The sequence below is a fragment of the Lasiodiplodia theobromae genome (assembly GCF_012971845.1).
Source record: "Lasiodiplodia theobromae strain AM2As chromosome Unknown scaffold_67, whole genome shotgun sequence".
Classification (NCBI taxonomy): domain Eukaryota; kingdom Fungi; phylum Ascomycota; class Dothideomycetes; order Botryosphaeriales; family Botryosphaeriaceae; genus Lasiodiplodia; species Lasiodiplodia theobromae.
Window position 1 is genome coordinate 20879 of NW_023336549.1, and position 27443 is coordinate 48321.

Here is a 27443-nt window from a genome sequence, read left to right on the forward strand (position 1 = left end):
GACGGCACGCTGTCTCCTGCACGCGATCGACGCCAGAATCTTGATCAAGATCGAAGGGTGCAGCGCGAATAGCGCGTATGCAGCAGAAACGCGGGAGAAGAAGCGAAGAACGAGAGCTGCATGAGTCTGATTTGGACACGGAAAGCAGCGATGAGGTGGGCGGCTGGGCACGGCGCCGAGCAAAACGCGGACAAGCTTTCCTTAAGCTTCACGCAGCAACGGCACAACACCATCAGGGTCAGTCTCACGATGCTGCGGGCGCGCGCCCTTATGAATGCGCCGGTCGCACGCCGCCTGCCGCCGTCATCGTGGTCACGTTGGCCACAGAGACTGGCTGATTCCCCACAGCGACGGTTGGCCTTGTTTGGCGAATCCGAGAGGACCCACCTGCCCACGGGGAATCACGGGGAAGACACTGGAGCGTGGGGAGCCCGACTGACTCCAGTCGCCGCCCACCCACACCTCGCTTCTGCGCCCGCCATCTGTCAGCACGCTGTGACGCTGCATCAGCACACAATCAGCACCAAAATGCTGTTGAGCAGCACCAGCAGCCGACGGCCCGCGCTGCACCGAGTGAGAACGGCCACGCCAGCTCAACACACCGCCCGCCCGTTGCGCCCGTCGGCAAAATCGCCATTGTCGCCCAGGCTGATTGGCCCGTAAACGCCGACCGGTCGAGAAGCACAGGCTGCAGGTTTGCCGCAATCGGCATCTCAACACCCGGCTTTTGGCCTCTTCCCGGTCGCCAAGTCCCCTCGCAGCCACCCAGAGCCGCATCTAGGTCCCCACCGTGACCGCATACACGGGCGAAACACCCACATTTTAAGTCCGTGGGGTGACATATTTCCGACCTCGACACCCTCGGGTCCACCGCGGTTGCTGCCAGCGGTATCCACAGGCTCCAATCATCGCCCGACCCTCCCCGTGGGGCCAACGGAGTCTTCGCTTAACGCAGGTAAGCTCATTATCAGTGCGGGAGCGGCGTAGTAATGTTGAGGTTACTCAGTCCATGGCATGTGCCTGGCAGTGTGGAGACCAGAGTTTTATTGCCGCCTGCGCTGTTGCATATAGAGCCCTCTTGCTCCCTCATCCCGCATCTGTCTTCACTTTCGTCCTTTTCGCCTCCCCCCGTCGTCTCTGCCCTTATCTCCATCCTATCTCATCCGCACTCTTCACCATGGGCCAATCCGAGACGGCGTCGGTCCGTGCGAGTATGGACAAAGCCGACAAGCCGCAGACTGAACAGCTGGAGATGCCCGACCCCGTGAAGCCCGGCGATGTTGACGAGGAGCTTGAGGAGGCCCTCAGAAACTATGTGCCCGGCTCGCCCGAGGAGAAGAAGCTCCTGCGCAAGATTGACTTGCGTCTGATGCCCATTCTCTGGATCATGTACATTCTCAACTACGTCGATCGCACCAACATCGTGAGTTGAACCACCATCTTCCACCATCTCAATCTTAACATTCCATCAGGGAAACGCCAAAATCGCCGGCATGGAGGACGACCTGAACCTCGATGACCAGAAGTATGCCTGGGTCCTGTCCATCTTCTTCTTCGGCTACCTTCTCTGCGAGGTTCCCTCCAACATGATCCTCAGTCGGTCGCGCCCGTCGCTGTTCCTGCCCGGCATCATGATTGTTTGGGGCGCATTGAGCGCTGCCATGTCTTCTGCTCAGTCCTACGGTGCCATGCTTGCCTTCCGCTTCGTTGTTGGCTGCGTCGAGTCCGGCTTCTTCCCTGGTGTGCTCTACCTGCTGAGTTGCTGGTACACCAGCGGCGAGCTTGGTAAGAACCCTCACCCACCATCTCCGCACATCTAGTCGTCTAACTGTCTGTAGGCAAGCGTTTCACCATCTTCTACACTGCCGCCACTCTGTCTGGCGCTTTCGGAGGTCTCATTTCTGGTGGTATCACCGATGGTCTCCACGACGCCCACGGCATCACTGGTTGGCGCTGGCTGTTCATCGTTGAGGGCGTGTGCACCGTCGGCGTTGCTGCCATCGCCGTCTTCATCCTCCTCGACTACCCCGCGACCTCGCCCGCCCTGAGCCTCGAGGAGAAGCAGCTCGCCACGGTGCGCCTCATCGCCGACACCCGCTCCCGCGAGGCCGAGGCCAGCAACGCCGGCAAGCTCTCGCACGGTCAAGCCTTCCTGGCGGCCGTCGTCGACTACCGCACCTGGTTCTTCCTCGTGCTCCTGATGCTCAACGTCGGCTCGGGCACCATCTCATACTTCATCCCGACTCTGACCAAGACGCTGGGCTACGACGACGTGACGGCGCAGTACATGACGGTGCCCATCTACATCGTGGCCGCCTTGGTCGCCAACTGCGCCGCCATCTTGGCCGACCGCTTCCAGCGCAAGAAGGGCGGCAACGGCGCGCGTGCCCCCTTCGTCGCCTTCTTCCTGTGCCTGGGCTGCGTGTGCGCCGTCGTGTGCGCCGCCGTCACGCACCGCATCGTGCGCTACGTCATGACGTGCTTCGTCGCGGCGGGCATCTGGACGGCGCTGCCGCTCGCGCTCGCGTGGATCTCCAACACGATCAACACGCCGCCCGAGAAGCGCGCCATCGTGCTCGCCCTCGTCAACGCCTGCGGCAACCTGTCCAGCGTCTACGGCAGCCGCATCTGGCCCGACAAGGACAAGCCCGACTACCGCATGGGCTGGGGCGTCACCGCCGGCTTCCTCGGCGCTGCTACTATTATGGTGCTGATCAGCCCGCTGGTATTCAGGATCCCGTTCAAGGAGTTGAACCGCACCAGCAACGACCGGGTTGAGAGGGGTGACGTTGAGGAGGGTGAGGCGAGGTAGATGTTGGATAGGTTACTTAATGAATAGTTGTAGGGTCGTGTGGATAGTTATCAAGTATGATATGATGATTCATGATGAATTAAATGTTGTTCTCATATATCTGTTGTGTCGAGTCTCTGTCGTGTTGCTATACTTTTCGTCCTGTGCCAGTGACGGTAAATAGTATTAGAGTTGCGTAAGTTAGTGTTAAGTTTATCTTGAAAATGACGTGTGGTTCTTAAAGTTGTGGCTGCCATACGTGAGTTTGGTCAAAGTGCCGTTCAACATTTTCGATCAATCACTGACATCTTGAATTTCCCCTTTGTAAAAGTGACAGCAAAGAGCTATCGCACGCAAACATGTCATTGAGGACGTCTGTAGTTCATTGGCACAGCTATTTAGATAATAATTTTACCTTCTCCACGAAAAGGGTAAGGTATGCAAGGTTTAAGCATCATCGAGTGAACCCTCATGACTGACTCAAACCAAGCGCGACATCAAAATAACCTTCATTCGCCTAGACGGCCGCTCCCGCACGAACTGCTCACTTGCATATGCAGGGTCAATCAATCAGCCTGACCACTATCCTTGGGATCCTCCCGATTCCCCACTCAGGCGTTCCCTCTGGTACCATGTGGCTGGCTGGCTGGTTGGTTGGAGGGGCGCCTTTCCGGATCGTCATAATCTTGCCTCGTCATGTTTGTATTACCCGCGGATAAATATCCGAGGTTGTTGTCGGGGATAGGATCCCGCCCCAAGTATACATTTACCAGTCACTCCTCTCCTTGGGGCACTTTTAGGACGCCTCTTGGAAATTTTGGTCCAGTCTGAGAAAGCTGCGTGCTTCGTCTCTTCTCTCTTCTCGTGGAGATGTGATTTAGCTTGAATGTAGTGTCTGGAGGCCGGATGTCCGAGGCTCGGAGTTGGCTGGTTCTCGGCTAAATGGGTGTCGAGGAGGCGCTGGAGGTGGCTCCGAAAGGATTTGCCAACTCTGCTCATGGGAAAAACATCGAACCATGGATGAATGCCATAATTAGAGTTATGAGCCCTCAAACGAAGGAGTTTGTCATGTTTGAATACGGCTCGGCTTGGTCTCCGCCCTTGCAGGGAACGGTATTCCGTCAAGAAAGGGCATTCCAATGCGTTAAAAAACCGAAGGCAAGCTCATTTTATTACACAACGCACCAATAACAATGCTGAGTAGTTATTGCACTGACTTAAAACTGAGAGTTATGTTTTGTCCGCACATGGCAGCACTGGGTCTCTGGAGGAGTGCCCTTGCGGGATGGCCTGAGCTCCTGAACCCTGAACACCACGCCCACGTCATATCTACCCGAACGACAGCGGAGACGGTCAACACCGCCACAGCTTGGAAGCAGCTGGCGCCATCAACACGGCTTCTCGGAAGAGCAAGATTCTGGAACCCCTCGCCAGCACCAAATAAAGGCCACGATGGGCGTTTCTCGGTCGGGCCGAGCGGGAAACTAGGGCAAGGGTGGGTCCTTCTCTTACTGAACACTGACCGCTCTTGCTCCTGCAGCAGCGCTCATTGGCACACACGGATGCGCGGCCAGACCGCCTTTGGGTTCCCCGCAAAGACCCGCACCTGAAGCTTCCAGCTGGCAGGACGTCAGTCCGGACGCTCACACTGCCACGAAGGCGGGCGCCTCAGCCGCAAACTAAGGTGGGTTTCAGGAGCTCGAGCTCGAGCAGCTCTCTCTCATAAAAGAGCCGGCAAGCTCGGTGTTCCTTCCTGTCTTTCCTCGTTCCATTTTCTCTTGCACTTCACTTCTACAGCTTCGTCCTACCGTACCTTTTTCACATTTCATTCCTAGCGCCTATCTTCTTCCTCCACCCAACACCGAACAATGCCTCGCCTCCTCGAAGATAAGGTCGTCCTCGTCACCGGCGGTGCCGGCGGTCTGGGCCGTGCTATCGTCAAGGCGTGCAGCGACAACAAGGCCAAGGTCGTCATCTGCGACGTCAACGAGGAGCGTGTCAAGGAGACGGAGAACGACTTCGAGAAGCTGTGGCACGTCGGCCCGCTGGACAAGCTGTCGACTGCCGTCACGGATGTCTCCAACGAGACGGGCGCCGCGGCCGCCGTCGAGCACTGCATCCGCCGCTTCGGGCGCCTCGACGTCCTCATCAACTGCGCCGGCATCATGGACGCCTACGACCCGGTTGACAACATCGACGCCGACCTCTGGAACCGCGTCCTCGCCGTCAACCTGACGGGCCCGGCCCTGATGTCCAAGCACGCGGTCAAGCACTTCCTGTCGCGCGACGCCAAGTCGACGCACGGGTGCAACATCATCAACGTCGCGGCCGCAGCCGCCGTGCGCGGCGCCGCAGCAGGTATGTCGTCCATCGCGCCGGTGCTGGCGGCCGCCGTCGGCGGCGTCGCCGGCCGCGACCTGTACAGCAACCTCGACCCGGAAACGTACGCTCACATGGTCTTCATCAAAGGTGCCGCCTACACGGCCGCCAACCACGGCCTCGTCGGCCTGACCAAGAACACGGCCGCCGCCTACGCCAAGAAGGGCATCCGCTGCAACGCCGTGCTGCCCGGCAGCATGGACACCAACCTCGTCAGCAGCATCCCCGCCGACTTCAACGAGGAGGGCCAGCAGACGGCTGCTACCCTCGCCAACATCCTGCCCGGCAGCGTCGACGTCGAGAAGCTGGCCAAGACCATCGTGCACCTGGCGAGCGAGAATGCCGAGGGTATTAACGGCGCGATTATTGCGGCGGATAACGGCTGGACTTCTTTCTAGAGGGCTTGCTTGGAGGCCTTGTACTATTATTAGGGAATGGGAGGGATAAATGGAAAGGCGTATGAATAAGCTGTTTCATAGAGACGAAAAAAGAATAGAATGAACTGTATGAATCCATGGAAAATTGTCTTCTTGCCTTGTTGCTTGTTGGAGGTGCATGAAGTGTATTGATATTGGTGACCATCTACTTTTCTCAAAAGTTTGTCTCGTGGCAACTATTTCGGGTTGATTGAGTGTCGTTCAAGCCTATCCCTGTCTTATTAATCACCCAGCTCTCGAAACGGCAAGTGCCTTCAGTAAAAGATTTTTTTAAACGAAGAAATAAGGTTGAGCGAGAAACCCAAAGACAAGCGCATCAGGAATAATTAGCAAAAGTTTAGCTGCAAGGGGTGGTTGTTACCCAAATCATCTCGGGCACGCGACAGCGCGAGCGAGGGCATGCGCCGGGATGCCGAGTGACGCAATGCGGAGGCGGTTGTGCCTCGTCCCGTGCCGTTGTGAACCCACACTTTCCAACGTCGGCCCTTCAAGGCGCTGCAGGAACGGAAAGACATCTCTTGTCGTCTGCAACTCGGGAGCTACGACAGACGCTCAGACTTCATCGAACCTTCTAGCTCTCCTCATCCCTGGTCTTGTGTCTCGCTGATGCGACGCATCCACGACAACCAATCCGGTTTTTGCGGCAATTGCCAATTCGCAGAGTTCGAGAGCGTGCGGGAATTCGCGGGTGCGGCGGGTGTGGCCACGGGTAATTCTCGTTCGAAGAGAAATCCCTTTTGCACGGGGGGCGCAGCAGCCGGTCCTTCGGATAAAAGGTTGCGGGCGCCCAGCGTTATATAGGGAGCAAGTGGTTACGGGTTGCCTTTGGCGGATGAAAAAAAAAACTCGTAAGTACGTGGCGGCAGTGTCCGGCCTGTGACTCCCTTTCCCGAAACCGAGGTCATTTCGTCCCCTTTCACCAGCCAAAAAATGCCTCCCCACGGCTTCTCATCCCGCGCTGCTCACAAGGCTGCCATTTGTGGAGAACGGGGCCGGCTTGTCAGATGGGCGTTTTACGGAGCGGCCAGCTGATCCCGCCTCCGCAGGAAGTGTCGCGGGGTTGGATTCCGAGCTGAGCATGAAATTCCGGGGAGCCAAGCCAGGCTGATGGATGCGGGCTGGGCGCGGCGAAGTCGGAGGCGGACGGCGATGGGTCGAGGCACACTGGCTGCAGCTTTAACATAGCGTCTGTTGTTGCGCGGCGCAGACCCAAGGCCTCGATGCTGGGTTCGTAGCCGAAAAGCCCAAGCTGAACGCCTGCCACGTACCCGACGCGGACGATGGCGTCTTGGGCGCGCTCTCAGCGTCTATTTTTTGCCGCACCACGTGGCTGGAACGCGGGCACGCGCCTTAAACGGCTGCTGCGGCCTATCAGGTGGCAAAGTTGCAGGAATTCCTCATCTTGGGCTGGCCGTTGCAAGATAAAAGGCCTCTGAAATCAGACCACAAAGTGGGTCCGAGTTACGCTATTCGGAAAGCTTCGGTTCAGCAGTGGCCAAGCAGCCATCATCCCAAGGCAACTCACAAGCCCCCACTAATTGTCCTCCCTCCCCTTGCCCCAAGGCCCGGAGATATTTATACCGCCCGCTGCCCTGGGCCCTCTTTCAAAAATTTTGTTTTGCTTGTCACTCACTTTTCCGCTTTCACTTTTCCCGTTTTTTTCGCCGCAAAGAAAGAAGAAAACCAAAAATCGCGCTTTCAAGATGGTTCTCGGTGCTACCGCCCGCCGCTGGCTTCCCTACCTGAACTTCACCGTCGCCGTGTCGGCGCTGTGCTTCCAGACGGGCGTGCTGTACCCGTGGCACGAGGAGCTGGACCGCGAGTTCAAGACGCTGAAGGCCGAGCACAAGGAGCAGCTGCACATCTACCACGAATTGAAGCTCAAGCGCCTGGAGGATCTGGAGAGGAAGGTCGCCGCCGAGCGCGCAGCCCAGAAGGTATGGCCTGCCGCCTTGTTCCGGTTTCAAGGCTGCTGAGGTTAATGGCTGACACAAGAAATGACAGATTTCGTCCTGGCTGCCGTGGCAGCACCGCGAGGCCTCGGCCAACTAGACGGCTCACACGACACGGTCCGACATGGCGCTACCTCCGCCCGCAACAACACACAATGACCACACCACAACCTCTTTCGGCTTCTGGTCTTTCCGGCTTCTAGACGCATAGACGCGCGAGCATGGCGCATGGTCTTACACAGGCGTTGGATGTGTTTTATCCTTTCAATTTGCAGCAAGGGTCCTTCAGTAATTTCCTCGATACCCCTACTACACTTTCAACCTACACACACAGCAAGACAAACAAATAAAAAACCACAAAAACAAATGTCAAAAACACCTCACCAAAGATCATGTATGACTGTCGCGACAAGTGAGTTGCTGCCTCGTGCCGCGCTTATCCATCTCTCTCCCGAGGGGCGAGGACCCGCGTTGCCCCGATACCGGCGCGCCCAACCGGCAGACTGCCCGCAGGCTTATGAGAGCTTTCTAGGATCGGCTGACACCACACGACTGCCTTCCAATGACGGAATTCACGATTCGCCTTAGCAATCACGCGTGGCCGCCTGTGTATCTCTCTGGTGGAGTGTTGTTCTCCTCCTTACCAGTAGGTTTTTTTGCCACCGCCGACAATCATCACGTGATCTCTGCCTCGGTCCTCGCCGGCCATTGGCTGCAGCTGCCTGATTCGACAAGTACATTCCGTCGTTGTGGCGCTGGAACCGACGGCTACATAACCGACGTTGATTCGTATCTCATATGCCGACCAGGGTTGCCCGGATGCCGGGGAATCGTGGGCGGAAACAAATTCAATCGTCTGGTGCGGGGCTACCTTGCAGCAGTCAGAGTTCAGATGGGACAATGAAGGGTGGTTGTCAATGCCTCGATGAGAGCAGAGTGCAATGGAAAAGGAGAGAGTGAGGCTCTTCTTAGTCTACGGCGCAGTTGGGTGAATGATGGTGAACTAACAACTGCGGATGACGCCTTTTGACTGCGCCCCGCAAGAAGCGCGGGCTGCTTGGGCCATGTCTGCCTGACCGCCGCTCGACGACGTCACTAACCTGCACGCCGCTCATACACCGTCTCAAATCCTTTCGGTCGGTTATACGAGAGTCCTGCTTATTAGAAAAACTCAATCGAATCATGTGTTAAGTGTTTTGAGAAGTTTAAGCGTTTCCCCTCCAAGCTTGGCGTGACAGGCGATTGACAGGGACGGCGATGATCCCGTCCCATCACTTGCCAGGCTCCGCAGTAGTCGCGTTTCAATAGCTGAGTCAGGAGCTGTTCATGCAAGCAGGTTGGTCCGCAAGCAGTCCGCCACGAACATCAGCTCCTGCCTGATTCTGCTAGTATACCCCTTCGTTTCGTTATCTCCGCCTCCGCCCAAATAAAATGACGCGACTTGTCAGGTACCGAAGCTGCACCTTATAAAAGCCCGGTCGCTCCGGGTCTTGGAAAAAGCTTGGTCTACTACTCGGTGTAGCTTGTTCACAATGAAGCCTTCGTTTGCATTGCTTAGTGCCGTTGCCCTGCTCCCCTTCGCCGCCGGGGCCAAGCAGGCCGGCCGCGGTCCTCTGCACGCCTTCCAGCGCGCCGAGGAGGTCAAGAAGGGCTTCTTCGAGAAGCGCGAAGCCGAGGCCGCTGCGGCCGCCGCTTTCGCCGCCGAGCAGCCCAGGCTGCAGAAGCGTGCGTCGCCGTTCGCTACGAACAAGACGCAGTGTAAGCACTACCCACCACTTCACCAGCCGACACGTCGATAATTGTGCTCACACCGCTCCTCCCCGCAGCCTTCGCCGTCGATGGCACCAAGATCCCCGATGTCGACTTTGACATTGGCGAGTCCTACGCTGGTCTGCTCCCGATCTCGGACAAGGCCAATGAAACCCGCAAGCTTTACTTCTGGTACGTGCGCCGGTGCTTGGTCCCTGATAAGCTTTTTGGTTGCTGATCCGGATCAATCAGGTTCTTCCCGTCCACGAACCCTAATGCCACTGACGAGATCACTATCTGGTATGCATGCTGCAACTCTTGAGCTTGCTTAAGACCGTGTTTCCTGATTTTTTTTTAAGGTTCAATGGCGGCCCGGGCTGCAGTTCTCTCAGTGGTCTGTTGACGGAGAATGGTCCGTTCACGTGGGAGTCTGGCACCTACGCCCCCGTGCAGAACCCATACACCTGGGTCAACCTGACCAACATGCTTTGGGTTGAGTAAGCTTTCCTCTCAAGCCCTCGAACCTTCAGAACTTTAAATTGACTTTTTTTTTTTTTTTAGACAACCTGTCGGTGTCGGCTTCAGCCAGGGCGAGCCCGACATCACCAACGAGCTCGACCTGGCCAAGGAATTCGCCGGCTTCTACAAGTCATTCGTCGACACGTTCGACGCGCACGGCAGCAAGGTGTACATCACGGGCGAGAGCTACGCGGGCTTCTACGTGCCGTACGTGGCCAACGAGTTCCTGAACCGCAACGACACCGACTACTACAACCTGGCGGGCATCGCCATCAACGACCCCATCATCGGCGACGAGGTGCTGCAGCAGGAGGTCATCGTGCCGCAGTACGTCGACTTCTGGTCCAACATCTTCTTCCTCAACGACAGCTTCACGGCCGACATCAAGCAGCGCGCCGCCGCCTGCAACTACACCGACTACCTCGCCACCTACCTGACCTACCCGCCGCCGCAGGAGCCCTTCCCGTTGCTGCCGGACCCCTACGTCGACGAGGCCGCGGCGGCGTGTGACTTGTGGGACGACGTGTACCTGGCCGCGCTCGAGGTCAACCCGTGCTTCAACATCTACCACATCACCGAGACGTGCCCGCACCCCTTCTCCGTCCTCGGCATCGTCAACACGGGCGACTACTCGCCGCCGGGCCTGGAGGTCTACTTCAACCGGACGGACGTGAAGGAGGCCATCAACGCGCCCGTGGATGCGGACTGGGCGCAGTGCACCGACATCAACGTCTTCGTCGGCAACGGCGACCAGAGCCCCGGCCCGGCCCTCGACGGCACGCTGCAGAACGTCATCGAGCGCACCAACAACGTCATCGTCGGCTCCGGAAACCTGGATTTCATCCTCTCCACCAACGGCACGCTCCTGGCGCTGCAGAACACGACCTGGAACGGAAAACAGGGACTCCAGGAGTACCCGGGCAAGCCTCTTTTCTCACCTTATCATCCGGAATGGAATGGCGGCTCGCTGGCTGGCTCCGGAATTCTCGGAACGTGGGGCTCGGAGCGTGGGTTGACCTTCTACCAGACCCAGCTGGCCGGCCACGAGCTTCCCGGCTACACGCCCGGCGCTGCCTACCGTGCTCTCGAGCTGCTGCTCGGACGCATCAGCGACTTGAGCGAGGTGTCTGACTTCACTACCCAGACTGGAGATTATGGTAATGGGAACGCGTCGTTCAAGTTCCCGGCATAGGCCGAAGTATGACGGGAGAAGAGAGACCGAGTGTTTAAGAAAAAGATTTGTTTACTCTTTAATCCGTTGTTAGAGAGAGCGGATGCTCGTATGTGCACCTTGCTGCAGAGACGAAGGACGGTGTTGATATTGGTAGAGTAACGAAAAAGTAATGAAATATTGACGAGAAGATGGACTCAAGAGTAACGTGAACGTCAGTGATGCCTGCTGTTATAAGTGCTGTTGATGAATAAATTTTACTTACGCGGGGCAGTTGGAGTTCGTGTCCGGACGGTTTTGTATCATTTTTAAATATACATCTGCATCCGGATGGTGGCTTCAACTGCCCATGCAGGAAATTAATATTATTTGTCATGGGACTCCAAGGCACGGTTATCTGCATCCCACTGTGTGTGTAGACATTGGGTGACTAAGACATCGTGTGCAGGGCTGAAGCAGTAGCTCAAAGAGCTGTTTGTTGATTGGCCGCAGCCTATTCGTTGGCTGGCCGGCGCCCAGGAGAAATTAGCTTACCAATCCTGTCTCACTAGAGATATCTCACCCATTTATATCAGTAGTTGAGCTCTGCCTTTAGATGGATCGTTATACTCTCGAAGGAAGAGTGCAGGATCCTTCCACGCGGAAGGCTAAGATCTGATAGAATCCATTAATCATGAACAGCCCTCAACATTCCTCGCATGACTCAATAGCCGATCTCTCCCACAATAATGAACGTTTTTCACCATCGACGTTTCGCATGTTGTTCACAACTCAAGGGGGGTCAAACACGCGCTTTTCTTTATAATTGCTATCCGGAAAGCCATCTTTCAACAACTGCCACTCCAGTAACTCAGCTGGATCCAAGGAGTCGTTACAAACTACTCCTCCGTGGCGCAATTGGCTAGCGCGTCTGACTGTTAGCGGTAATCCAATTACCATTGCAATCAGGAGGTTGACAGTTCAAGCCTGTCCGGGGGAGCTTTCCTTTTGCCCTTTGGGCAGCCCTTTTATTTGCTTTTTGGGCTTTCGTGTTTGGAGCTGAAACGACAAGTTTTCAGGGATGTGCGTGTGTGGGTCGGCGGAACTCGGGGAATTCGCGGGGGATGCTTGCAGATGCGAACGAAGGTAGAAAAGGTCGGCGGGAGGGGCTGCGGGAAGGATGGGGAAAAAGAAAGTCGAACAGGTGTTCGGCACGGCTAAAGGAGAGGCACTGTTTTTATCCTTTTTCAATGCGGATTCTCGGAAACACCGTGGGAAGAAAAGATTTGGATTTGAGACAGAAGGCTGCTAAGCACCACCATTGGTTTAAGGCTCGGATCCTCGATAGGCGAAAACCGAGTGAGATGAGGGCGAGTCAGCGGCGGCTAGAGCAATTGATGGCTCAAATCTCAGAGAAACCTTGCAACGCTAACAAGTTCCAATCAGGCTCTCACCCAGCATTCCGCTTCCGCCAGATCCTCCTGCTCTCTGCTTCCGTTGCCGCGGACAGGGTACCGAGGTATTTCGTCCAGGGCGAATGGACAGGGATATTCAGATAAGCAGAGTCTGGGCTGTGATCTCCGCAAGAGTGGTGGTGGACGTGGCGAGGGGTGGTGCCTGCCGAGCACGACATGCATCTCTCCCGCTTCCAGATCATTGATCAACTCTGCCCTATTGCGCATCAATAATCTGCACAGCCGCCCACAAAATTTGCCCAGGCTAAGACACTGGCATGCGGATGCCTGTAGATTGGCTTTGCTTATCGACTGAGAAGGCTGCAAGCCACCTAAAATGAAACGCTCGCCGCTCTTTCGACACAATGGCGAGGTCGTATGATGTGGCTGCTAGCTGAGCAGGTGAGAGAGAGGAACACGATTAAGGCGACCAATGGACCAATGCTCGTGTTGATGCGAAGAATGAGGCAAACCTCGCAGTGGATTCACCACCATCTCCAGCGACACTTACTCGCGCATTTCCGCATCGCTCCTTTTTTCCCCATCACCCAACTCCTATTTTTCTCGATATCTTCAGAGCAGAAATTCGATCCACCATGACCCACTCAAACCCAATCTTGCAGCCGCGTGGTTATCGTGTTCGTCGGGATAACCCGGCAGGCAAGATGCGGCTCCGCTGAAGGATCAACCGCTTCTGATGAAGCCAGGCGACAAGATCGACACCAGGGACAACCGTGATGCGCGCCCTACCGGAGTGGCGTCCGGCGTATCAGGCTGCGTGCGTAGATAGTGCGCTTTCCGTTTGTGGCGCTCTGGCTGGCTTTTTGAGTCCAGCCACGCTTTCAGCCCACGCTATGCGCGTCCTCCCCACACGAATCTTCTTGGCCTTGTTTTTTTGCGCACGACTGCTGACTCTGGCAGACCCGCATCAGTGTCATGCTACCCTTCGAGAGGCGCTGAATACGGCCTCTACTTCATATATTGAATCGTGAGGGTGATGCTTTGACCGTTGGCTGCCGCAGCGCATGCTTTGAACTAATTCCTAGCGCCCGTTCTAAAGCAGGAACGCAGCCAACTGCCGCAGCCATGCCACGTGCATGTCCGACAGACTAAATAAGTGTCCTTTGGTATCCGCAGCTGATCCCAGCCGGTGCCGCGGCAAGGCTTCGAACTGCTTCCGTACCAGAAGCGCGCTGACACCTGACAAAGCCAGGGGAACAATTGTGGCTTGAACTGACTGAGAGCAAGCAGGGCACGGCTTGGGAAAAAATCGATTTGCTAGAGTGCTACCCGTATCCGCTGGACCGGTCTGGCGTAGCCGACTTTTTCTTTGAGACCCTGCCCAAGTTCCACCATGTCTGGCCCCTTCTTTCGCCCTTCGTGGTTTGATTTCTATTTCCCTCGCTGCATATACATACCCCGCGCGGCCCTTTGGCCCACCTGACTTACTGTTACCGCCCCGGCCCTTGTTGTTGAACCATATTCACCATTCTATCCATCACTTGATCAATGACGCTCACTCCTACAGGCCCGGGCCTCTCACTCAATGTCGTGTCAATCGCCCTTCTTACGATGTCATGGGTTGTTGTTGTTGCTCGGATAATTGTGCGGACGGGCATGAAGGCATTCGGTTTGGACGACTGGATGATGGTGTCAGGCCTGGTCAGTACTACCTCAAACCGAAGAGCGTACCATGATCGTATTTAACTGTCGACAGGTCCTATACACACTGGCTTGCCAGGCTACAATTACAGCATCCTTCAACGGCATCGGTACTCACAGTAATCACATCAATTCTTACCACGACAAGCAGGGGCGCAAAGTATGAGTGCCCTCCCTCCCTTCCTTTCGGATGAATGAGGTGGCAACGTTGACTGACGCCGGACTCTCCCTCCAGTGGTTCATGTTCTTCCAGATCTGGTACATCGCCTCGACGGTGCCGATCAAGTGCGCCATTTGCATCGCCCTCCTCCGCATCACGCAGCAGCGCAAGTACCGCTACTCGCTCTGGATCATCATGTTCCTGAGCGCCGTCGGCGCCATCGTCACCATCGTCACCGTGCTGGTCCAGTGCCAGCCCGTCGCCGCCACCTGGGACAAGACGCTCGGCCACTGCATCGACACCAAGGCCATCACCAACTCGTCGTACTTCCTGTCCGCCTGCTCCATCGTCACCGACTGGTCCTGCGCCATCCTGCCGGCCTTCATCTTGTGGAACATCCAACTCCGCTTCCGCATCAAGGCTTCCGTCGTCGTCGTTCTGGCACTGGGTGTTGTGTAAGTTTTGCTCAACCTTCTTCTTTCTTTTTGTCATCTCAGGTCCAGCGGGAAGTGTGTCCACCCAGGCCATCACTCCAACCCAGCCTCCCCATCCTCCTCTCACCCCCACACACAAGGAAACCCCCCAACTAACACCCCACCCCCACCACCAGCGCCTCCACCGCGACCCTCGTCCGCCTCCGCTACCTCCTCAACTACAACAGCCCGGACGACTACCTCTACGGCCTCGCCAACATCGCGCTGTGGTCCATCATCGAATCCGGCGTCGGCCTCATCGCCGGCTCGCTCCCCGCCCTGCGCCCCCTCCTGCGCTACATCCCCTTCTTCGCGTCCTCGCTCTCCAACAGCGGCCCCAGCAAAGACGGCGTGACGACCATTGGCGGCGGCAACACGGGCAACAAGAGCCGACTGACGGGCAACCACACGCACCACCACAAGCTGGACACGTTCCGGATGTCACGGGGGAGCATGGATGGCGGGGATGCCGTTGGGGTGGCGATTGGACATCATCATAGGGACGGAGGCGTGGCGGATGGTGAGCACTCGCACACGGTGGCGTGCGAGGCCGGAAAGCGCAACTGGGAGGAGCTGTCGGACGCCGAGAGCCAGAAGTACATTCTCAAGGAGAGCCACGTGACGGTGACGAACGAGGCGGTGGTCGGCGTCGAGCAGGTCGAGCTGGACGAGTTCGATCAGGGGTTGCGGCATCATGCGAACGTCCATACGCATCACCATCATCATCACCACCATCGGCAACATAGTCGGGACTCGCCGTGAGGTGCGAAGGCGCCGGCTGGCACTTGTGTAATTTTTTTTTTACTTTTCGTTATTCCCCGCTTTTTTTTTTCTTTTGTTGTTCGCTTCTTTCTTCTTTCTTTTGTCGAAGGGGGTTTGTGTGGTATACCAATATATGAGATGGCATAAAGTGGTTGGGTAGGGCGGCATGTTGGCGTTTTGGTAGCTCGTGGCGGGAACTTGGAATACCTATTAGGGTCATGATATGGTTTCAAATCTTGCAGGCGGGTTTGAAAAGTAGAGCCGTGGTCTGAAGACATAGTGTTGGCTTACCTTTTGTGAGATATTCAATATTCTCATTGTGTGCTCGACTGAAGGACTGCTTTGGAGCGGGATTAGCTACCAACCGGCACATCCCTTCATGCTTGAGCCTCGTATCTCCATCCAGCCACTTTCTGAAATTAGCGTAGGTTTGTGTCATCTTGATTAAGAGTCCATGAGGAAAGCATGAAGATCGTTATTCTTTCTCCTTCTCCAAGATTGCGCACGGATGGAATATGGAACAATTGAGAGACTTTGCAATGCTTGGAGAAGGAGGCAAGAAAAATGAGACATGCAAGTGATAGGGATCGAACATAGATCAGGATAGAAGTACGCGAAGATCATGCCGAGACTTTGTACAAATGAGCGCTTGCTTGCAATATTAAGTTCGCTGAAAGGCATTGTCGTGCTTCGAGAGGGACTCCAAGGTCGAGACAAATTCGTCGAAGTAAAAAGCGATTGACAAAGGCGTCGTCGGTCCATCCGTCTAGATTGCCTTGATTTTTGAAGTGTGTCTGCATGGACCAGCTGGACAGCCACCTGTACCCGTGCGCCAATGGAAATCGTGCTGTAGTAATCCAACAATGAATGCCTTTTACCCAAAGCCGCAACGCGCGGGGCCGGTGCGAAAATACGGCGCCCCTGACATGAAGAGCTAGCTTACTCCGCAGCCATCAAGCTCAGATATACTCCCCAAGCAACGCCAGCGATGCTGCCAAAAATCACCCTCTTCTCAACGGGAATCATGGTGAAACTAATGGCGGAGACCAAAGGCCACAGCTTAGTGCCCGCGAGGAAGATAGGCCAGAGCCCCTACAACCGCAGAAATAATCAGCCATACTCTTTTCCCTTTCAACTTGAACATCTCTCAACCCTTCCCGACATAAATCCCCCAATACGCGATCAGAGCGCGAACTCACCTCCTTCACAGCTATCTTGACCTCCTCGGCATTGCCGCCGTTAAGCGCCTTCATGCCCGCGATGAACAGCACCGTGTTCACGACACCTCCAACCGTCTGATCCAGCAGGAATTTCCACAGCACATTGGCCCAATTCATCCCCGCGCTTTTCTGCTGCGCCTTATCCTTGACCACGTCCTTCCCCTGCTTCTCGTCATTTGCGCCCTTCTTTATCGCCGACGACTCGGCCGGCTGCACCTTCTTCTCGCCCGGAAACACGTCTTCGAGGAACTCCTGCCACAGCACGTTCGGCGGGGTACTGAGGATGGTGAAGAGGACGAACTTGGCCACGGGCACCGCGTCGATGGTGAACGCTTGCTTTTCGCCGGTCGACGGACGATGGGCGCAAATGTCAGCCGTTTTACCCTCGTTTTTCTATTTCGTTTGTGGGGGAGAGGAAAGGGTGGGGGTGGTGGTTTGTCTCACGCCCGTCTTCTGCGCCGTGATGAGCTGCGCGAGCACGTTGCTGGCGGCGGACAGCGCGGCCGCCGTGGCGGTTTGCTGCACCATTGCGCTCGGCATACTGGTGGTGTTGGTTGCGTTGGGAGGGCTGCGGGGGTCTGAAGCGGCGCGTTTTTGGTGAGAGTGCCGCGGGGTTGTTTTTTGGTGGGATGCGGAACTCCAACGGTGTGGGCTATGGTAGGCTGTTTGTTTCGTGTGCTAAGATCAGGGGGCTCGAAGCTGATGTGGGCGCGAGAGATGGAGCGAATGCTTGGTTTGTTGCTCGGTGTGGATGCAAGGCGGGTAGTAGATCGGAGGGACGCGTTTGTTTGGCGCGGGCTGGTGCGAGGCAGATTGTCACAGGACGGGAGGCAAGAAGGAGACAGTGGGGGAGTCGTAGTGAATTGAGGCTGGAGGCAGCATCTGGACACCTATTCTAGTCGGGACTCAAGAGGATGGGGAAGAGGTTCGCGACGGCGATGATGTATGAGAAGGAGCGAGGAGGAGGCCAGCTTTTGATCCCTGCCCCCGCCCGCCCTGCCGTCCCCACAGCTTCGCCATGCCTCCAATCTCGCCAACGGATATCTCAATTGCATACATTTAAGCGCATTTTCTACGATAATTTTCTCCATCTTTCCGTCTTTCTTTCCATAGAATGGAGGGGCGGAAACAAAGGTTTTGAGAGCAGAATAGATGGATAAATGCTCCGGCCACGACTTTTCATACCCTGTCGACCCGCTCACGTCGTGCAACCTCAGGATTCGTGAAACCATCGGCTGCCGCCCACCGCCCTTCGCTCTTTCCACATCATCGGCATTTCTCCGCCCACCGCCTTCGCCAATGTCACTATGTTGAGGCAGCTCTCAGCATGTCGTCCGCGGGCGCGACCCCCGCCGAAAATGACGCCGGCGCGACACTCGAGCTCAAAAAAAACCAAACGAAAAAATGCGAGAGAGGAGACAGACGAGGACGAGAGAGGGAAAGAAGTAATTCTCTCTGTTTTGCGCGCCGCAGGACTGGACGCGCCTGAACCCAAGACCAAAGATCCGGATGCTGGATCCCACGTTCACGAATCACGCCCAGACACCATTGGTCTTGTTGAGCATGACGAGAGAGAAAGAGAGGCGCTTCGCTCTGCCTTCGGCGGCGGACGACCACATACACCTCGCCGAAAGCCCAAAGATCCAAATTCTCGCTCCCACGTTCATGAATCGCACCCAGACTCAAACGTCCACGTGATCGATTGGAAAAATACTGAGTGGGAAGATTCCGAGCAGAGTAAGAGAGAAAGAGACGCGCTTCTATCCGCTTTCAGCTCACGATCGAGCGCACCTAACCGAGAGGCCAAAGATCCGGAAACTACTTCTCACGAGTTGCAGCCAGATTCACATGCCGAAAGTACTGGCCATGTGATAAATTGGGGGGAGACTGAGTGGGGAGAAACCGAACACAGCAAGAGAGAAAAGGATGCGCTTCAATCCATCTTCGGCGGACGACAACGTGAAGCCAAAGATCCGGATGCTGGTTCCACCATTCATGAATCACGGCAAATGACTGGTGGTCATGCGCTCAATGGGAAAGAGCCCGTGCAGGATCAAAGAGTAAGAGATGCGTTTCGCTCTATGCTTCACTCTCATTTCAACCTCCCGGCCGGGCGCCCTCGGTCGTCCGCCGAATACCCGGATGCTGGGTCCCATGTTCATGAATCACAGCCAGGCTCGCAAGCCAAGAGTAAATGGGATGTGCTCGGCGGGGAGGAGACTGACCAAAGTGAGATAGGAAGACGTATTATGCTTGCGGCGGGAATTAAAAAGGTGTTAAAAATGAACCACGGCTCGCAGGAGAATAATGGCAAGAGAGAAAGAGATGCGCCGGGAGGGCTCTTTGCACAGATGCTTGGTTCGCACCACCAACATGCAGGACCGCAAGCCGAAGCCAAAGATAATGGTAATACCCCGCACTCAATCCCGTTGGCAAGGGAGCTTTGTTAATTTACCAAAAGGCGAATCGTCCCATCATCCACACCCTGCTACGCTGGACCAAACTGTACATCCAACACTGCCATTTCGGGACCTGTGGGCGTATACCTCTCACCAATTTTTGTATGTCTATCCCGCTGAACCTTGCCTATGATAATCTGTAATAATCTATCGATGGTGAGACTGACCTATTGCGTGTGACAGGTCAGACAGAACGCTTCATCACACCGCTACCTATCGCGAATTCAGTATGAAAGGAATGCAAAATGCCGCTAGGAGGATCATGTTCCCCGGAGCAGCAAGAGTCTTCCTCGAAAAGGCGGCTGAGAACCCTAGATATCGCGACATCCGTGCTAGCACGCATCCAACTGGACCACGCCTCATTTTTCGGCTTTATTTCGACACCGGAGTGGAGGGGAAGCCCGAGACCCAACGCCTGCGCATGGCGAATCGAGTAGCAATGATGGCTCTCGCAAGATCTCTTGGTGTACCCGTTCCCAAAGTCCTGAAATACAACTGCACTCGGGAGAACCCCATTGGCTGGCCTTTCATCGCTTTCGAAGAACCTGACGGCTCAGAGATCAACATTTGGACAGATCTTAACGATGATGAAAGACTGAAGCTGGCCGACGAAGTGGCTGACATCGAGGCCCGCTTTTTATCATTTGAACTCCTTGGTTTCGGTGCCATCTACTTTTCCCGCGACCTGCCTGTGGGTTGCCCGTCTTTCCCAATTCCTAACCGCGGTGACTTGAAAGGGCTTTGCGTCGGTCCCTTTTGCACCAGAATGTGGAGGTTCCATGGCCATGAGCCACAAGGAGGTGGTCCCTGTAAGTCAGCCTATTCAGCAGCCACATATCACTCAGCTCACCGGCGCAGTCATTAACCCTGAAGCCTTCACTTTCAATGACATAAGCAAGAACATCCAAGGCGTGCCCGAAGACGGTCCGATCGTTCATGGAGAAAAGAAGCATGACTTCAAGTTACAGCATCGTAAGCTCTACGATGATTATCTGAAGATCGTGGATCATCTGTTGCCGCGCATCATTACGGCAATAAGCACCCCAAGACTCTCAGCCTACGATATTTTGAGGAGCCACCTTCGACATGTCAACTTCACACAGTCTCGAAATGTCAAAATTGCCGCCATCACCGACGAATTCAGCGGGATGGCTGAGCCTGGTCTACTAGCGTGGGGCACTAATCTAATGCGGAGGTCTAGACTACGTTCAAGTAAACCGCGGATGCCACGACAGCCCGAGACTATCTCCCACAAGCGGCAGGAGCTTATCGCGAAGCAACTTGTGGATTGGCGTCAAGCCATGATGGAGGCAAGGTTCTTCGACAAGATTAAACATATCGAAGAAAGCCACAGTATTCTTAGCATACCGAACTGGCACCTACTGCGAGAGCTACTCATAGCTGTCAAATCACACCATTCAGCCGATCCCATCCATCTTCATGCCGCTCTGATCAACGTCACAGAGAATTGGGATGATATCACAAAGACGAAAGATGGCCATGCTCCTCCATGCCCAATTTCATATTCCGAAGAGGAGAAGAATAGGGTCCTCCGCGAACAAGAACGCAATGATGCTAGCGTAGAAGAGTTGTCTTTCATCAGTAAGATCATCGAGACCAATGCCAGCGAAAGGGTCGCTTCTGCCGAGAATTACACCCGCGTTCGAGACTACTTCTGGAGTATAAACGCAAGAATCGAAGCCAACGACGGCAAGTACTATCCGGACGTGGACGAGAGCGACAGCACCGAAGAAGCTTTCGAGACGCCTGACGAATTCGAGACGGTTCTTTGCAAGCGGATGGGTATCTCGCGCGCAACCTTCTGGCGGAGCGTGGCCGATACCGCTGTGTGGAAGAAGAACAACTTCCTCAACGAGAGAGAGGGGTACTTCGAAGAAAAGAGCCGTGTAGGACGGTCGGAGTGGCTGAGAGAACAGGAGCAGCAGGGGTTCGAAAAAGAAGAAGAGAAGGAGAAAAAGAAGCACTTTGATAGCATCTCTCATTTCATCAGTATGATGAAATAAGAGGTACTTAGCCAAGCGCAAACAAAGAGCTCGCCGCATTTGATAACTTTTCCCATTAGCAACATTTGCAGGACCTTTTATGATACACTAAGCCTAAGACCACCATAAACCTCTGTACTTCCTGGTTTGCCAATTTGGAAAAGACTCCCAGATTCATACATATGAACATAATCCACCAGCTACGCTTCGGTAGGCACCGCTACGTTGCCGCTGCTCCGGGAACTCAACTCTCCTTATGCGGCCGGCTCGACTGCCTATATGTGCACCGCCTCACATCGCCGGGGTGATGAACAGGCTCTTAACTAGGAGTATCGCATCTGGAATTACGAATCCTGTGTGACTTGGGGGGCTCCCACCAGCCAGGGATTAGCTCATCCGTATTCGGGGCCTTTCCGAGACAATTTCACCGCGGACGTGTGCCGAGGCTAATCAAAGTGGGGGAGGGAAAACGACCGTCGTTAAGCCAGCCGTCCCTTACAAGAGGCAGGTGACCACCTATATATGACATGCTGGTGCCATTGCACTCTCCCGCCATTCCCATTAAAAAAAGGCTTTTGCGACAATGACTCTCATACACATCGGTAAGGGCGACTCAGCCGCCAACTCTTTTTCCGTAGCTGACAAGCCGCGGGGTCGTAGTACTCTTCAAGTTCAAGCCTGAAGTGACAGCAGAGCACAAGGCGACCTTCGTCCGAGAACTCAAAAAGCTCAAAAACCTCCCATGTGTCAAGGACGGCCGTCTTATTGTCGGAGGCCCTTCTGTTACGGATCCGATTGAACGGAGCAAAGGATTCGAATTCGCGCTTGTCAGCTACCACCATGATCGCGCTGCTCTAGAAGAGTATCAGGCAAGCAAGGAGCATCATTGGTAAGTCAGTGTTTCCCCTCAAATAATGGTTCTAACGGAAGGAAGGGTGACATCTACCTACATGTTCCCATTCAAGGAAGACCTTTGCAGGTTCGATTTTGAAGTTGCTCCGGAAGATGAGTACATGTGTCAACATCTCACTTCGGCATTCATTGGAAAGAGTCAGGTCAATGGAGAAACAGCACCTGAGAACCACGCATCATCATGAAGTAGATGAATTGAAAAACTTAGTTTGGCTACGAAATTACATCTTTCAGATCAGAAAGCTGGCTTTGCTGTCCGGAGGTCCTTCAGGGAGCAGGCTGATTGTAGAATGTTTTCCAAAAGCTGAGGGTAGTCCCAACCAAGACCGGCTGCAGCCAAGGCTGTAAGGCTTGCCTGATCCTCTCTGCCGGGCCTTCCCGGTCCAGTCATGTTCTATTAATATGTCAGCACTCGGTCATATAGGCTAGCATTTGAAAGGTGTACGAACAGGCTTCATGTTGACATCAAAAAGCGCAAAAGGTGACCCCTTCTCATCTCTGAAGCGTCGGACGTCTATGCGGATGGGGGCTTTTGTCTGAAGTAGGCGTGCTGTGGCCTCGCATTCTCTGGCAAGTTGTTCGTACGCCGGATCCTCGCTGGCCTCTTTGGGAGAAATGACGCGTGAGTTGGCGGTGACGGCAACAACACCATTGTAGGGAGCGATTCCATCAACATGGTTGAAGCGAACGACAGCAGGCATGGCCCAGTAATCGGGACGATTGGCAGAGGGCGGCATGACCGTGACGGTGGCCTCTTGTCCCGACAGGTACTCCTCGATCATGATGGATGGAGATTCAGAAAAGAGGCGATCGGCATGGTCGCGAAGCTCTTGGAGAGACGAGCAAAGCTTGACACCGTGGCTACCACGTCCGCGGATGGGTTTCGCAACGACAGGCCAGGATGAGATGTTGTCGCGTGCCAGTGATGCTTCGAGATCATCTTGCTGCGAAACAATGCTTGATTTGGGGAGAGTGAAGCCGCCGCGCTGCCTCAACATGCTGTTTACATAGTTCTTGTCGTCATACGCGTCCACAAAGAGCGGTGGTTGACCAACAACACGAACTTTATCCTGGTATGGGACCAAAGCGGATGATGTCTGCAGAGGATGGTCTTTGAAAAGGATGGTGTTTGCCCATAGACAGGTAGCTCCAGCTTCCACGGCGGCTACGATTCCCTGCTCGTGGTCTGGAAAAACCCAGTCGACATCATTCGTCGGGTTGGGGTTTTGCGCAGGAGTTGCAACGGAAATGCGGCATTGCTCCCGCAACACGTATGCAATGTCTGCTCCAGAGTCGCGGTATCCTGTAAATCATCAGCGATGTTGGGCCGGAGACAAGCCTTTCGGGAAACGGACCGCCTGGCTTCTTGGGCTTGCGCACACCGTTGATGATGGGCGGGTCCAGAGCTTGGTAGAGAAGGGCAACTCGGGGTGTTGCCGAGGCAAAGGTGCGACGAAAGAGGTGGCCGGAAAGCCGTAGCGAGCGTATTGTTGGGGGCCGCATGGTGCTTGATGCTGGAGCCGAGGAACAGCGCCAAACGGCCGTCTTAAGTAATCCCCGAGTGGGGATCGCTCCGAGACTTTCGGACTCGCGCCGACGGACTGATCCGTGGGTACCGAAAGCAGCTGAAGCTACCATCCGGACATAGATGTATATTTAATAATTCTACATTTACGTCCGGATGATAGCTTCAGCCGCCTACGTAAGTCGGAGATAATTGCAGATAGCCATTTCTTTCTATGCCATTCCTGCATTCCCGAGCCCTTCGACGCCATACGTCTCAAACCATTCCAGATCGAACCATCCGCTCATGTCTCCCAGCTCATCAGCAAAGATGTCTGTAGAATCAAACAAGGCGTCGAAGCTTTGCTCTGTCCAATCGACCCCAAGTCTACTGTCGTCAACAGGCCGGGACTGGTCTGGACCAGCTGTAGACTCGACGACTGCTGGCTCCTCTCGTCTTCTCCAGGACTCAGACGTTGCTTCAGCCAGACGATCAAACTTAGCTCGTGCATCCTTGGCCACAGACCACGTCTTGCCCAGGGCTTCAAGTATTTCTGAACATCGTCTTGCATGCTCGCTGAAAGTATCTCTTGCCCGTCCGCGAATGGCAGGACTGATCCAAAGACAGTAGAGCATGGTAATGGCCGAGACGAAGATGCTATGGGCTGTGAGCCACGAGTTCATCATCTGGCCGAAGCGGTGCAGTTCGTAATAGATTCGTATGGTCTCCGTGGCACTGTCGAAACAGACATGCAATGCTTCAGGCGCAGGCCGAGGGAATGCTGGGCTTGGACGGTACAGGAGCATGACGCATTGGTGATATTTGAGCTCAATCGACGGGATGGAGCGGTATGAAATGGCGCGGGCGATGCCACCCGCTCTTCGCGATATCGTTTGTTGTGCATGCTCGAAGAGTCCCTTGCAAGATGCATGCACGGCCTTCTGCCAGCCCTCAAAGTCGCTTGGCCAGGGGAATCGTTTTGGGGACTGTGCGACGCGATGGATCATCAATTTCACCTCGGCAACAATGCGGTCAAAACGGAAAGATATGTTAGCCGCGTAGAAGTTATGGTGAGGGAGCTGCTCGCTGCGCATGCGCTTCGGCTGGCGCTCGTATGGCTCTCCTTGGTCGACGGGCGTTCCAGCCGAAGGGGGCTGCAGCACTCGAGTAGCGCCCTCAATAGCATCGAGATCAACCTCATCTGACCCTTGTTGACCGGGGAACTCTATGTCAATTGCTTCATCTCTCAGCGTGAGCGGGCGACCCAAGGTGGTACAGAGGGTGCGGTCGAGTGAGTATGCTGACCAAAATATACCGCTTCTTGTGTCGTGAGCAGCAACAGTGCCGCCAAATCTGGCCTGTGGCCCGTCTTCGTCCGTATCTAGAAGCAGGTTAGCAGTATATCGGGAGGGGCGGGGCGGTTGGGCTCACCCATGGGCTGTTTTCTCTGCAAGCCTAGGTCTAGGCAGCTGGCAATGATGGTGTGGGTCAGAAACCAGGCGTTAAGGCCGCCAGGAAAGCAGAAGCTGCTCAGGACGAGGAGAAGCAAAATCTGGACGCCTTGTATGGATTCATGCAGTGGTATGTCGGACAGAAACTTGATGGCGGCGGCAAGATAGGTGGCAGAAGCAAAGTCTGCACCAAGCTGGGATTCGACGGCACGAGAACCAATGGCAATGACCAGGAAAAGCATGCACATGTCGGAATCGGTGGCGAGAGAGGGTTTGGCTAGACATTTTTCGACAAGGTCGTCGACATACACTTCATCCAGAAAGGGATACAGATGGTGGAACTGGTCAAAATAGGCGGCAACAAAGCGGTGAATCTCGGGGAGAGAAGGCAGATGCGAGGCCGAAGGGATGTCGGAAAGGTGGGATTGTGGGAGGTCAGCGGCGAAGTGGGTCGACAGTCCCTGGGTGTGGGGTGCTGAGGCAAAGATCAAACGGGCAAAGGCCACGCCGGACGAAGGGCCGAGATACTTTGGAGAATTGGCGGCCTGCAGGGAGAGGAGTCCGACCTCGTGGGCTAGCGGCTGCTCCGGACCGATGCGGGGGGTGGATGGGGTGTGAGCTTGGATGGCACTGGCATTGCCCGGCGAGGGGTCGGGTTGGCCGGGGGCGACGACATGGTCCGTAGGAGAGCGGAGGCTCGTGAGCTGAGTCTCGAGCTCTTTAACGCGGGCCTCGAGCTCGCGAATGTACCTGGTTGAGGTCAGTGGGTTGGCTCCAGTAGTGGTGGGCGGAGCACCTCTTCTCGGAGCCAGCGCTTTCCTCGCAGGGAACACGGGCTTTGAGACAATTGGAGCAGGCGGGCAGCAGGCCATCGCACTTGACCTTGCGGTGTCGGCACCGGACGCATGCGATGGGCTTCTTGGGCGGAGTGGGTTCGGGCGGCATGAGAGCGATGAGACGGAGCGGGAGCGAGGGCTGGTGGATTTTGATCAGCTGCGGCCTCGGCCCACGCGCCGACGGTTTCCCTCAGTGCCCCGCCTTCCATGTGCACCAACACGGTATGTCCCCGATGCCGCTTCTTTATTACATCCTCCAAACCCATCTACACTATGCACAATTCCGCAGACCACCAAAATGTCCTCCTCTGAAAGCCACTACATTGCTCCCGATGCAGCTGCATCATTCGCTAAGGCCGTGCTGGTCAAAGGCGGCCTGTCTGAAGATGACGCCCAAATGATGGCCAATTGCTTGGTTCAGGCCGATGTGCGCGGCGTGGTAAGCTGCGCCCTCTTGCGCCTTCCCTTTTCCGTCTCGCTGACCATGCTGCCAGGGCACCCACGGGCTGATGCGCCTTGAGGTACATACAACCCCTCCACTTTCCCAATCACGCACACCCGCACTAACCTCCAACAGCAATATCTGGCCCGTGTCACATCCAAGCTCGTCAACCCGAGCCCCTCCATCAAGGTCGACGAAAAGACCCCTGTCGCCGCCCATCTTGACGGCGACAATGGTTTCGGCTTCATCGTTGCCACTCGCGGCATGCAGGAAGCAATCAATCGCGCAAAGACCTACGGTATTGGCATCGTCACAGCCAACCATTCCAACCATTTCGGCATGGCCGCCACCTATGTCTTGCAGGCTCTGCAAGAAGGCATGATCTCCCTCGTCTTCACCAATTCTGCTCGCCAAATGGCCCCCTTCGGCGGCAAGGAAACCCTGCTGGGAATTTCTCCCTTCGCTGCTGGAGCTCCCTCCAAGGATGAGGTCCCCTACATCCTCGACATGGCCCCCTCCGTCGTTGCAAAGGGAAAGATCCGTCGCGCTGCTCTCCGCGGCGAGGACATTCCCCTGGGCTGGGCTATGGACGCCGACGGCAATCCTACCACCAACTCCAAGGAGGCCTTGAACGGAATGATGGCTCCTATCGGTGGGCCAAAGGGCTCTGGAATCGCCATCCTTATGGATGTCATGTCGGGCGTTCTCTCAGGCGCTGCTTTTGGTGGAGAGGTCGGTGACCAGTACAAGGAAGCAAGGCCTCAGAATGTCGGCCATTGCTTTATTGCCATCAAGCCTGATATTTTCATGTCGTCCGATGATTTCCGCTCGCGCATGGACGTCTTGGCCCAGCGCGTTCACGCTGTTCCTCCGGCCCCCGGATTCTCTGAGGTTCTCTTTCCAGGTGAGCCAGAACACAGGCTCTCCCAGCAGCGAACTCGTCAGGGAATTCCATTTGCCGACGCAGACATCAAAATGTTCAAGGATATGGCCGCCAAGCTGGACGTGCCCTTACCCCCTATTTCATCCTCGCCCTTGGATGGTTGATCTGTACAATTAAAAGACATTATGCAGTAATGATATTCACTCAGCTTCAACTTAGTGTGCCATGCATCTACCTAGTCACCT

The 27443-nt window shown here is 55.4% G+C and overlaps 10 protein-coding genes across 10 annotated transcripts; 7 read left to right on the forward strand and 3 right to left on the reverse strand.

Moving 5' to 3' along the window:
• Positions 1-1177: 1177 nt before the first annotated feature.
• On the forward strand, positions 1178-2812 carry LTHEOB_12557 (MFS transporter; the record flags this gene model as incomplete). The annotated part of the gene is made up of 3 exons (XM_035509437.1): positions 1178-1423; positions 1473-1785; positions 1839-2812. The coding sequence occupies 3 exons, from the start codon at positions 1178-1180 to the stop codon at positions 2810-2812; spliced, it is 1533 nt and encodes a 510-aa protein (XP_035364453.1).
• A 1847-nt stretch (positions 2813-4659) lies between these two features.
• Positions 4660-5568, forward strand: LTHEOB_12558 (Short chain dehydrogenase; the record flags this gene model as incomplete). Its single annotated transcript, XM_035509438.1, has 1 exon — positions 4660-5568. The coding sequence occupies one exon, from the start codon at positions 4660-4662 to the stop codon at positions 5566-5568; it is 909 nt and encodes a 302-aa protein (XP_035364454.1).
• A 1742-nt stretch (positions 5569-7310) lies between these two features.
• On the forward strand, positions 7311-7659 carry LTHEOB_12559 (Mitochondrial phosphate carrier protein; the record flags this gene model as incomplete). Its single annotated transcript, XM_035509439.1, has 2 exons — positions 7311-7544; positions 7612-7659. 2 exons carry the CDS (start codon positions 7311-7313, stop codon positions 7657-7659), a joined length of 282 nt encoding a protein of 93 aa, XP_035364455.1.
• A 1432-nt stretch (positions 7660-9091) lies between these two features.
• LTHEOB_12560 (Serine carboxypeptidase) lies at positions 9092-11019 on the forward strand (the record flags this gene model as incomplete). The annotated part of the gene is made up of 5 exons (XM_035509441.1): positions 9092-9317; positions 9386-9500; positions 9561-9608; positions 9668-9805; positions 9870-11019. The coding sequence occupies 5 exons, from the start codon at positions 9092-9094 to the stop codon at positions 11017-11019; spliced, it is 1677 nt and encodes a 558-aa protein (XP_035364456.1).
• A 2921-nt stretch (positions 11020-13940) lies between these two features.
• On the forward strand, positions 13941-15488 carry LTHEOB_12561 (Cation-transporting ATPAse 4; the record flags this gene model as incomplete). Its single annotated transcript, XM_035509442.1, has 4 exons — positions 13941-14093; positions 14149-14253; positions 14329-14708; positions 14864-15488. The coding sequence occupies 4 exons, from the start codon at positions 13941-13943 to the stop codon at positions 15486-15488; spliced, it is 1263 nt and encodes a 420-aa protein (XP_035364457.1).
• Positions 15489-16427: 939 nt separating this feature from the next.
• On the reverse strand, positions 16428-17248 carry LTHEOB_12562 (Mpv17/Pmp22 family protein; the record flags this gene model as incomplete). The annotated part of the gene is made up of 3 exons (XM_035509443.1): positions 16428-16580; positions 16688-17101; positions 17153-17248. The coding sequence occupies 3 exons, from the start codon at positions 17246-17248 to the stop codon at positions 16428-16430; spliced, it is 663 nt and encodes a 220-aa protein (XP_035364458.1).
• A 2358-nt stretch (positions 17249-19606) lies between these two features.
• Positions 19607-22267, forward strand: LTHEOB_12563 (Phosphotransferase enzyme family protein; the record flags this gene model as incomplete). Its single annotated transcript, XM_035509444.1, has 4 exons — positions 19607-19858; positions 19905-21177; positions 21831-22059; positions 22105-22267. 4 exons carry the CDS (start codon positions 19607-19609, stop codon positions 22265-22267), a joined length of 1917 nt encoding a protein of 638 aa, XP_035364459.1.
• A 50-nt stretch (positions 22268-22317) lies between these two features.
• On the reverse strand, positions 22318-23585 carry LTHEOB_12564 (D-alanine--d-alanine ligase (d-alanylalanine synthetase) (d-ala-d-ala ligase) protein; the record flags this gene model as incomplete). Its single annotated transcript, XM_035509445.1, has 3 exons — positions 22318-22476; positions 22532-23385; positions 23438-23585. The coding sequence occupies 3 exons, from the start codon at positions 23583-23585 to the stop codon at positions 22318-22320; spliced, it is 1161 nt and encodes a 386-aa protein (XP_035364460.1).
• A 234-nt stretch (positions 23586-23819) lies between these two features.
• Positions 23820-25982, reverse strand: LTHEOB_12565 (Pyrimidine pathway regulatory protein 1; the record flags this gene model as incomplete). The annotated part of the gene is made up of 3 exons (XM_035509446.1): positions 23820-24967; positions 25018-25787; positions 25834-25982. 3 exons carry the CDS (start codon positions 25980-25982, stop codon positions 23820-23822), a joined length of 2067 nt encoding a protein of 688 aa, XP_035364461.1.
• Positions 25983-26171: 189 nt separating this feature from the next.
• Positions 26172-27362, forward strand: LTHEOB_12566 (Malate/L-lactate dehydrogenase; the record flags this gene model as incomplete). The annotated part of the gene is made up of 3 exons (XM_035509447.1): positions 26172-26312; positions 26368-26394; positions 26451-27362. 3 exons carry the CDS (start codon positions 26172-26174, stop codon positions 27360-27362), a joined length of 1080 nt encoding a protein of 359 aa, XP_035364462.1.
• Positions 27363-27443: the final 81 nt, after the last annotated feature.